This window comes from Condylura cristata, unplaced genomic scaffold (genome assembly GCF_000260355.1).
Source record: "Condylura cristata isolate star-nosed mole 26May11 unplaced genomic scaffold, ConCri1.0 scaffold00022, whole genome shotgun sequence".
In the NCBI taxonomy this organism is placed as follows: domain Eukaryota; kingdom Metazoa; phylum Chordata; class Mammalia; order Eulipotyphla; family Talpidae; genus Condylura; species Condylura cristata.
Genome location: NW_004567123.1, coordinates 19,421,260 through 19,432,831, shown reverse-complemented (window position 1 = coordinate 19,432,831; position 11,572 = coordinate 19,421,260). Strand labels below are relative to the sequence as shown.

Genomic DNA, 11,572 nt, shown 5'->3' with positions numbered 1-11,572 from the left:
CTGTTCATTATTCTTATTATTTTCTCGCCTGGTCCATTATACTCCTCCTATGAGCAAAACCATCCGGTATTTTTCTTTTTCTTTCTTAACTCACTAAGCATGATCTTTTCCAGCTCCATCCAAGTTGCTGCAAAAGACATGTGTTTCTCAAAGAATATTTTTATAGGAAACTCATACATACCTGCAAAAGGACCCCAGACCACTGGGGGGATAGATAATTACATATAAACCAAGGTAAAGAGCTTGGTTTATTCTAAGACATGAAAAACTATTAGAGGGGTCTAATAGGTCTGTTACAAGGCTTATTTGATATTTTTAAATTAGCATTTTGGCTTCTACATGTAGAACGGAGTTGCAAGAATAAAAGCAGGAACAAAGAATAGTAAGGAGGCAATGGTGTGAGTGAGTGGTGACAGTGACTTGAGCTAAGCAGAGGTGAAGAAGTGATATACTGGTATATATTTTGGAATTGACCTGTCAGGATATACTAATGTATTGTTGTAGAAGGCTCTGTTTTTCAGCAAAATTATAGCACAGATGCTTCCGTAAATGGAACCAGAGAGACCTGGGTTTTGATACTTAAACGCTGTTAACTAGCTTTGACCTTTTTGATATAATTTCTTCCTGTCTCCAGAAAAAAAATAAATAATTTTTTTTTTTTACCAAGAAAGCTAGAGATAGCTTCTCTGCCAGTCTCAAATCTTTGGGTTAGCTGACTCTAGTTGCAGGTATTTGGCCAGAACAGCATGCTGCACAATGGTAGGAGGTTGAGAATCAGTAGATTTAGATTGTGGGTAGTGGTAACCTCCATGGGAAGGCAAGATGTTAATCAAATGTAATTTTTAGTCATTTCTGTTCATGTGAGAAATATCAACTTAGTGGAGACTTGGAACAGATGGTGTGCAGTTGGAGTAGATAACTATATTATTCCAAATAAACATTTGCAGGAGCTGGGAAGCAACCATCCATATTTCACTTTTCCCTATTTACATTATCAAGTCAGCTGTGTTATTGCTGCTTTTAACTTGCATTAAGGTTATCAACAAGGTTTTGATGATGGCAGGCAGTTACAACATGTCTTTAAATATTAAAGGCAGTAGCATTGGAAGAGACTCTGTAGTTGCTTTGAACATGTAATGGCATAATGATTGTTAATACATTTCTGATGGATAGCTATCTATTTTATACTTGAATAGTGTAACAGCCCTTTCTTAGTTGTTACTTATGGGTCTTTCAACGCTTCCACCCCCTTTTCTTCCATAAGGAAGGTAAGGAAAACCAAAGCTCAGACAGAAGTGACTTGTCAAGAGCCCCATAGCTGATAAATTGGCAGAACAGGAATTCATAACTCATACCTTCCATTTTTTTCTTTCTCCAAAATAGCCTACCTTTGACTACTTCAGGACATAAATCTCCAGCTGGCTTGGAATTTGGTCCCTTTGTCAAATTGTCCTTTTCATCTTTTCTTTTGCTGCAAATAAGCATCTTCTTATTTACTATATATACTGTCCCAGTTAAGTTCTGAAGTGAGATTTATGCACAGTCTCTTAAATTCTTTTGCATCCTTCACTACAGGTAGTTTGTTTATTCTCACCTTTGTAATTCTTGCTCATGATTTGACAAATAGTTTTAAAATAATTGATTTAAAAGGTTATTTTCTTAATCACAGGTCTGATTTCTATAATAACCTAAACAGCTAGAAGGTACTCCTATGTGACTATATGTGTATTTAATCTTGAAATACAGCAGATTAAGTGCTTCATTTCTGGTTTTTCCACACTTTCTGGCTGCTCATTTTCCATTTTTTTTTTTTAAGTTTCTTTTGTCTTCCATGTTCACTAAAATTTTAGTACCTAGAAATCAGTCGTTGAACCTCAACTCTGCACTCTTCTAATAAATCCAGTGGCTGGCTTTACCTGTTTTTGTTTTGTTTTGTTTTGTTTTTTAAAGATGTATTTATTTATGCATGCAAGAACCAGGCTATAGGCCAGAGATGCAGTGGGTGGGAGGGATGGTGCAAGGATTCACCAGAGACAGGGTGGGGAGCAGAACAGGTAGATGTACTGAAAAACACTGCTGAAGGGAGCAGTGGGTGAACAGCAGTCTGCTGTGCCATGTGGGCCAGCTCCCAGGCCAGGATCGAACTTGTGCTGAGGTGGCTGTGGCTAGCTTCATAGTGCTGTGTACCATCGGGAAGGGCTCTAGCTCTCTTATTTTTAGCTGTTTTTGGCTCATTTGTTTATGAATATGCCATAATTTAGTTGTCCTTTCTTTCTGCAGTACAATTAACATAATACTCTTAAATACTTTTTAGTATTTTCTAATCAAATTGCACCAAAAGTTTTGCTGGTATCTAATGAGGACTGAATTTAATTTATATGTTAAAATGAAAAGAAAATATTGTGATGCTGAATCTTCTTATCCACAGCATGAGCAATCTTTCTATTTAGATCTCCTTTTAATCTACGAGTATTATGTTCTTCATAAAGGTCTCATACAGCTTATGTTAGGTTTATTCCTCTGTGGTTTATAATTTTTGATGTATATTCATCTATTTTGAAATTTGTTTGCCTGCTGTATAGAAGAATGCAATCAGTTTTTTTTTAATATTGGACTTCTATCTAAAAATCTTGCTGAACCTCCATGTTAACTCTAATAAAAGAGTATATTCTTTTGACTTTCAGTACAGAAAGCCACATTTCTCTTACAGCCATTTTTTCTTCCTAACTGTCCTGCTATGACATAAAAGATCATCATGCCCCTAATATTCCTCTTTGTAGTCAGTTTTTCCCCATCAGTTCCAGGCAATCACTTTTTGTCTCTCGTTTTGTCTCAAGTTTCATATAAATAGGATAATACATTTTATTTGAGTGTTTGGCACTTTAACTTTGTTTGATGCTTTTGACATTTATCCATGTTACTAGATACATATATATCAGTCATGTGGGTTTTTTTGGTGTGTAAAGACTTGTTTCTTTGATGACTGACTAGTGTGTTAAGTTTTTTTTCATGTGCTTATTATCCATTGTGTATCTTCTTTTGGGAATTGTTTCAGGAAATTTGGGAATTTTGGTTGTTCTATTATCAACTTTAAAAAGTTATTTGCATATTTTAGATATTTCTATTTAAGGTCATCCGACACTATTAGAAGATAAAGTGGGGTGACTAAGAAGGAAATTACTGTAATCATAAAATAAGCTATCCTTCACAGGTACACTATCATTTCAGGTTCTTTTCATAGGTTGATTTTTTGGAAAAACTTCAAATAAATAGTCACATCTTTAAAAGACCTTAGCTCTTTTGTGCATTAGTAGTCTGTCTTAAATTTTTGTATGCTCTTTTTTTTTTCCTTGAGGGTTAATAAGTAAGGTCTCTTTATATTCATTTTTAAGAATATAAAAATGTTTGTAGATTAATCAACTTCATTGGATGCTATAAAATAGATTTTATAGGCATGGAAATAAACTAAGAATTAGACATAAGAATTTCCCCAAGGTTTTAGTCAGCCATTGTAAGGGTCAGTACATTGTGGCCCACTGCCTATTTTTTTATAAATAAAGTTTTATTGGAACATAGCCAAGCTCATTCGTGTATTGTATACCGTGTGTTACAACAACAGAATTGAATAGTTAGACAGCAACCATATGGCCCACAATGCCAAAAATATTTACAATCTTGCTTTTGCCAAAAAAAAAAAATTGCTAATGCCTTAACTATAGGAATGTGTTAGATAAATTAATTTTCCAATGTATGTATAACATTAGAATGGAAATGTTTATTTTTCAAGCCCTATTATGTGTATGGTAAAGCATCAAGATTCAAAAAATATTTTCCACAGGTTTTTTACTTGACTCCATTTTTGTTGAATCATAAATTGTAAATGGTTATTCCTAGGTGTCTTTATGAAACCTGCATATTGCCAGAAAGTTGAATGTGTTGTCAGGTTTGAGGCAAAGCTGCAGAGATGGGAAATGTTCATCCTTAAACAGGTGCTATGCCCCTAACTATTTTAACCAAACTTTACCTTTTTTAATATTTATATATATATTTTATATATTAGTGTGTGTGTGTGTGTGTGTGTGTGTGTGTAAGATCATTCTTCACTTTGTACATTTTTTTCATCTTGGTTGTAATCCCCATGGACTTCCCACCAACATTTTACCCATGTGCCATCACCACAGTTATGCATTCTTCCTGCCCCAGTTTTGATCCTCTTCCCCTCTCCGCTTCCAGAGAATGTCTCTGGTTTATAGTTGTGTTTTTTAGGAGATTTTATTTATTTATTTATACATACATACATACATTTATCAGAACTGGGCTGCAGGCCAGAGGTGCGGGAGGTGAGAGTATTCAACAGAGACAGAGTGGGGAACCAACAGGCAAATCACGAAGTACACTGCTGAGGGGAGCAGCTGGCAAGACAGGAGAGATCTGCCAGGTCATGTGGGTCACCTCCGGGGCTGGGGAGCACCAACTTGCACTGAAGCGGCCATGGCTTGTTTCTCAGTGCAGCATTCCAACCCACTCCACCACCAGGGAGGGCCCCTATAGTTGTTTTTAACCAACCTTTAAACCAGTAAATACAGTGATAAATTTGATGTTCTTTTCTCTGTCTTTAGTAAATTATAATTGTCAATTTTGGAAATGCTTACATTCAGAACATTTCACTATCTTTGGTAGTAGTTAAAGAAAAACTGTGGTAGGGAAATCTTTCTCCTGATTGTTTCCTTTGGTTCTGATTCCAACTTAGGAGTACTATTTAGGTCCACATAGCTTTCTAAGTGAGCTATTTCATGCCATGTAATGACCTCCCTGGCCATCTTACATGTTACACCTCTACCTTTGTATCACATTTGGATTTATCTGTTTCCCCTAACTAAGGACCCTTCCTGTCTTTGTTTATCTCTTCCCAAGGCATAGCAAATCTAGTACAGTCAGTACCATGGGGTATGGAGAGCCTTGAAATAGCTGCTAGTAATTGGAAACAATTCAATTATTCATCAATAGGTGATTGTTTAAATAAACTATGGTACAGCCACGTAATGGAATACTATGAGACTATTACAAAAACAGTTTGTGACATTAAGGAGTTCAGGTCATACTGTGAAATTATAAACCAAACAGAAGTATAACAAAACCAAGTTTGCATGTGTGTTGCTGCATGACCAAACATGCTAACACCTAGAGGCCTAAAACAATAAAGTTCTTTTCGGCTTCCTTTCTTCCCCTCTTTTCCTTTCCCCCTCCATCCTTCCAAGTTTGACAGTTTTTCCCACTCAGGGTTGTGCCCATTCATTCACATATAGATCTACATTTAGCTAGCTGTAGATCAGAATCACTGGATTAGGCTCTAAACAAAAGTAAAGGTTATTTTGGGCTCTCTGTGGTGCAGTAGGTTGGAGTGCTACACTGTGAAACTAAGCCAAGCTGTGGCCGCTTCTTCAAGTTCGAAGCCTGCCCCGGGGTGATCCACATGGCGTGGCAGACCTCTCCTGTCTTGCCAGCTGCTCCCCTCAGCAGTGTACTTTGTCGATCTGCCTGTTCTGTTCCCCACTCTGTTTCTGGTGAATCCTCTCACCATCCCTGGACCTATGGCTGTACCCCATTTCTGTGTGCATAAATAAATCTTAAAAAAAAAAAAAAAAGTAAAGATTCTTTTTATTTCCCACCATTGTTCATACAGTGGTGTTTTGTCCTAGCAAGTGTTTATAGACTGAACTCATACTTGAGAGAAAGTAAGTAAGTGCTTCTCCTTGAACTTAAGTTCTCTGTAGTTGAAAAAAGCTTAAGATTTGGTTGTTTCTTTGAAAGGATCAGTTTTACAAAGATTCAGAAATGAAGTTATCCTAACATGATATAAAGGCATGTTACAGACACTAAACAGAATGTTAGGTGACTACTTTGAAACATATCCCTTATCCATTGTCAGAGCAACTGCTTCAGCTTACCAAGTTGTAAACGGTTTGGATAGATCTCTCCATTTCATGAAGTACATTTGCCACCCAGCCTCCAATAAGATTACACTGAACTTGTTGCTTTTGCAGCTTGTTAACTCTTACATCATTCCATGCAATATTTCTGAATTTAGGTGAATTATTCATAATAGGTTCCTCCCTGGTGGTGCAAGAGACTAGAGTGCAGAACTGTGAGGCTATCTGCAGGCACTGCAGCATGAGTTTGATCCCTGGGAACTGACTCACATGGAACAGCAGACCTCTCCTGTCTCTCTTGTTCCTCTCAGTAGAGTATTTCAGTTGTTCTGCCTGCTCTGCCGCCCACTCTGTCTCTGGTGGAATCTCTCAACCCCCACCTCTGACCTGTACCCCCAGTTCTTGTGTGCATGAAAAAGTAAATATTTTTTTAAAAAATTTATTTACTGTAGACCCATTTTTATGGGAAACCATTGCTAATATTAGCTTGGATTTGGTCGCATGGCTTAAATGGTAAATCTTGAACTTAACACTAGATCTTTTTTATTGTTCTTTGATCTTTATTATTGTTTATCAAGCATCTTCTTTACACCTAGTACTAGTCTAGGCATTATCTTTTATCCTTACATCTTTCCTGCTAAGTAGATTTTATTATATCTTCTTATCTCTCATTTTACATGTGCTGAAAATACAAGCTAGTAAAGTACGGTGATTTAATAAAATTCATGTTACAGAAAGAAGACTCACATCAAGTGTCTCAGTCTTCATACCTATACTTTCTCTACTGGAAAATGTTACTGCTTGAGACATGTTGTGAGTAATGAACAAGAGTAGATTTAATCTGTAAATGGGCTCTGATGACTGGGTTTTGCCCATTATCTCAGCTTTCAGTTGGTACGTAGTTCAGTGTTCTGTACTTGGGCTGTTCTGAATTCTTTTATTCTGCCAAATCCTGAATGTTAAAACACATTTCACTGCTAAGCCCTCCTCAGGCCTTTGGCGCCCTTGCTGTAAAGGCAGGTGGTTTGAAGAAAGGCTCCCTCTAGGTTGTTGCACACTACACACAACACATAACTGTGCGAGACAACTGTCAGTTCCTTCCTTCCCATCTCCCCCCATCCTCCAGAAAGCTGGGCCCCAGATGGAAGAACTGGAAACATGTCAACTGTTCACTGAAGGGCACCGAGAAAATACTGTCAGGAAGGAAAAGGCAAAATGCACCAGCTCATTAGTCCACTAATCAGACAGGACAACCATCCATTTCACAAAGAAAATGTCCTAGACAGAGAGATGAGAAGGTCTGGCAGAATGTTAGCCTTGTGACTTTCAGTGACTGCACATTTTTATCAAGGGATTTGTAACTTACGGGCATTGCTTCCTTGACTGACTCTGTATTCATTATATCTGTTCCCAAAATGTCACTGTAAGCTGAAATATAAAATTAATATTTGGGTTATTTTTCTTATTAGGAGGTGCCCCTTTAATTTACAAAGATGAGCCTAGTTGCCAATACCATGGGTGCCCATGGTATGGTGTTTATAGGTAATCTTGCTGAAAGAAACTTTGATTGGAACCTTTGGTATCAATTTCTTGGGCTTAAATTTAACTCAGTGGTTATTGGAGATATGGTACTTAAGTGAAAAACTTTTCACTAATAAGAAGATCATAGCTCAACTTAATGGTGATTATGTTAGTCCTGATTCTATTACCAAGTGTATAGCAAGTATCTATGGGAAAAATAACTTCTTATATATTATTTCTCAAAATCAAGTTTTGTTCAAGTAAGCTCAGATTTAATTTCAATGTCATGAAGTTTTTATCTATCTGATTTCTCTTCTAGAATTCATTGCTGTCTAGACTTATAAAATAGCTGCTTATTAAGCATTGTCTCTGCAGGTAAAGTAGTCTATGCTTAGTTTAGAGTTAATCTCTCTACTTCTCATCTTTTTTTTTTTTTAAAGATTTTATTTATTTATACAGAACTGGGGTACAGGTCAGAGGTGCAGGGGCGGTGAGAGACTTCACCAGAGACAGAGTGGGGAGCAGAATAGGCAGATCAACGAAGCACACTGATGAGGGGAGCAGCGGGCGAGTCAGGAGAGGTCTGCCACACCATTTGGTCACCTCTGGGGCTGGGGATCAAACCCTCACCGAAGCACCTGCTGCCAGCTTGCAGTACTGCGTCCTAACCCATTGTGCCACCAGGGATGGCCTACATCTTTTTAAACACTATGCATCATAAATAACATGTACCTGATATCAGCAATATTGACTCCACTTTTTTTTTCCCACTTGGACTAATTGAACATTAAAAAAAATATATGGTACTTTATCATTCCTAGTCATTCATGTACAGCTGGTTATGATTCTATTTCCGTGCCTTGCAGTTCATGCCTACTAAGCTAGATAGGCCCACATTAGCTCTTCCCACTCTTTTTCTTTTTTCTTTTTTTTTTAAGATTTATTTATTTATTCATACAGAACTGGGGTACAGGCCAGAGATGTGGAGGGTGAAAGGATTCACGAGGGACAGAGTGGGGAAGCAGAACAGGCAGATCAAGGAAGTACACTGCTGAGGAGAGCAGCGGGCTGGTCAGGAGAGGTCTGCCACGCCATGTGGACCTCCCCTCCTCCGGGGCAGGCGGGGATCGAACTCATGAGGAAGTGGCTTAATCTTCTTAGTGCAGTGCCCTAACCCGCTACGCCACCAGAGAGGGCCCTCTTCCCACTCTTAATGTGATCCAGTTATTAGGAGAAGTTAAGAATTTAATGCAGTGGAGATAAACTGAATTTATTACCTGTTTTTTTCCTATCTCAGCCCTTATCCTTATTGTTAACTTTCAGTTCATGTCATCCCTTAACTTGTTTTAGTTTTCCGGTATTGTCATAAAAAAAACTAAGCTGTTTGTCAGCAAAATGAGTGAGTGAATGAAAGAATGAGTCACAGGCTTGATTCCTTCTTAGAACCTCAGAGAAAGAAACTATTTGATACCCTTCTCCTAGCTCCTGTTTTTCTGTTGGTTGCTGATGATCAATTCTTGATATTCCTTTTCTACGTGGCCTCGCTTCAACCCTGCCTCCACCTTTACCTGATGTTGTTTGGTCTTTATATAAAGGTCTTCCCTCTGTATATGTGTCATGGGTCTCTCCTCTTATAAGAGCACTATTCATATTAGATTTAAAGCCAACCAGATAAAAATGATGATCTCCTCCTCTCAAGATTCTTTATTTAATTACACCTTCAGACCCTTTTTCCAAGAAAACACATCTTAAAGGTTTAAGAAATAGGCATTTGTTGTGGGGACCACCACACCACCATTATACTAAGCACCTTCTTGACTTCTTAATTCTCTAGTAAAATGCGTTGGCATTTCAAATTATTGGTACTGTTTTATTGTGTTATAGAAATCTCTGATTTCCATTCCTTTTATTCTTTACAGTTGGTCCTGAGAAAAGGGTGCCAGCAATGCCTGGATCGCCTGTGGAAGTGAAGATACAGTCCAGATCCTCACCTCCCACCATGCCACCCCTTCCACCAATAAATCCTGGAGGACCAAGACCAGTGTCATTTACTCCTACAGCATGTAAGACCTCTTAATTACTTGGATTTGTGGTTCAAATTGGTATTTGGATCTAAGTGACTGATTGCCATTAAGCCTTCTATATACAGTAGTTAGTATATTCCAGATCATGTATATCTGGATAATTTTTACTTTTACAAATTGCTAAGAATAGTACTTAGCTATCAGTAGGGGTTAAAGTGCAGCACTACGAAGCTCTTCACAGTCACTGCAGCATGAGTTAGATCCCCGGCCAGGGAAGTGACCCACATGGCTCTGCAGACCTCTCCTGTCTTGCTCACTGCTCCCCTCAGCAGCGTCTGTTCTGCTCCCCACTCTGTGTCTGGTGAATCCTCTCACCCCCCACACTTCTAGTCTGTATACCCCAGTTCTTGTATGCTTAAATAAATAAATCTTTGAAAAAGTGGATAGTATTTAGCTAAAGTAAGTACTTGGAAATTTAGTGGTCTAAATGACTTGTTTGGCTGGTAGGTAGCTATTTTAACTTCTTTGGTTCCAAAACAATAATTTATTACATTTACTTATAGAATTCACAATAATTTTCATAAAATTACTGAACTACCTTTAGAAAAGTACTAGAACTCCCTTGGTTAGACTGTTTACAAGAAAGAGAGATGATTGATTATTGTATTAGACTGTTAACATAATAACAGAGTGCCACAAACTAAGTGGGCTAAATAGCAGAAATTTATTTTACATATCCTGGAGCTGAAAGTCCAAAATCAAGGTGTTGGCACATTGAGGCCTCTCTCCTTGCCTTGCGGATAACCACCACTTTCTGTATCTTACAGACCTTTTCTTTGTCCATTGAACATTTGTACACTGAGTATGAGGAAATGTCAGTATCTATTAAAGCTAAATTTCCACAACATTGTAACTGAGCAGTTTCAATCCTATGTATATACTTTAAAAAAGAAAAAAACTCAATGTAAAATCTAAACTTTCAAACATACATAAGTGCATATGTTTACATTTCAGCTTGACTTCTTTTGCCTTTCCATTCATGCAATCCCCAGTTTATATTGCCTCTCTTGCAGATATTTCGCCTCATAAAGCAGAAGATACTTGTTCTTTGTGAGGCCCACAAAGTGTCAGAGCATTACTGGGTACTATATGCATTTTCTTATTTAAACCTTGTTACACAAACTTACTATTTTTTGCTCAAACCTTTGTGTTTTGTGTATTTATCAACTTGCAAGAGAAACTAAGAGGTATAACTTCAATAGAAGCTTTATTATTCTCCCAAAACATAAAATTGAGTAACTAGGGCCTCCCTGATGGCACAGGGGTTAAAGTCTCAGTGCTATCAAGCTATTGCCAGCCACTGTGGCTTGGGTTCGATCCCCAGTGAGGGAGCTGACGCACGCATGACGCAGCAGACCTCTCCTGTCTCACATACTGCTCCTCTCAGCAGTGTGTTTCAGTTGATATTCCTGTTCTGCTCCCCACTTTGTCTCCCCCACTCCGTCTCTGGTGAGTCTTTGGGTTCCTTTCTTACTCAAAGATAAAGTAAACTAATACTGCCTTTTCCCAATGATAAGGTAAAACAATGTTACACATAAAAAATATTAGAGTTCTGATTGATCTCAGCTGATCTCACTTCATAGCTTGTTGCTGTAATATGACTAGGATTAAAAAAATTTTTAGGAAATATTTTAGAGTAAATGGTTATCATGTATTGTCAAATGTTGAGGAAAAAATAGAGAATGATAAAAGCAGGTGGGATAAAATATTAATATGAGTAAATTGAGTAACTAGCCACTGCAGTAGCTTGAACCAGTATGAATAAAAAAAAGTTGGATATCCCAGCAGACTTTTTAAAAAGCTTTAAATATAAACCTTCAAAACTCCAATAGTTGACTTTTTATGAACACAAAGAAATGGCAGACACTTTGCAGCTACTCTGTATTTCTGAGGTTGTTGTCCAGTAGCTTTAGTAATTTTTTTTTTAAGGTTTATTTATTTATGCTTACAGAACTGGAGTACAGGCCAGAGGTGTGGTGGGTGAGAGGATTCACCAGAGACAGAGTGGGGAGCAGAACAGGCATATTGACAAAGTAC

The 11,572-nt window shown here is 37.7% G+C and overlaps 1 protein-coding gene across 3 annotated transcripts in view; it reads left to right on the top strand.

The window, feature by feature from the left end:
• CBFA2T2 (core-binding factor, runt domain, alpha subunit 2; translocated to, 2) overlaps nucleotides 1–11,572 on the top strand; it is a 92,778-nt gene that overhangs the window by 54,597 nt on the left and 26,609 nt on the right. For all 3 annotated transcript variants that reach the window (XM_012728400.1, XM_012728399.1, XM_004687278.2), the window contains exon 2: nucleotides 9,371–9,514. In XM_012728400.1, the coding sequence (XP_012583854.1) occupies nucleotides 9,371–9,514 (144 nt within the window). The remainder of the gene's footprint in view (nucleotides 1–9,370; nucleotides 9,515–11,572) is intronic.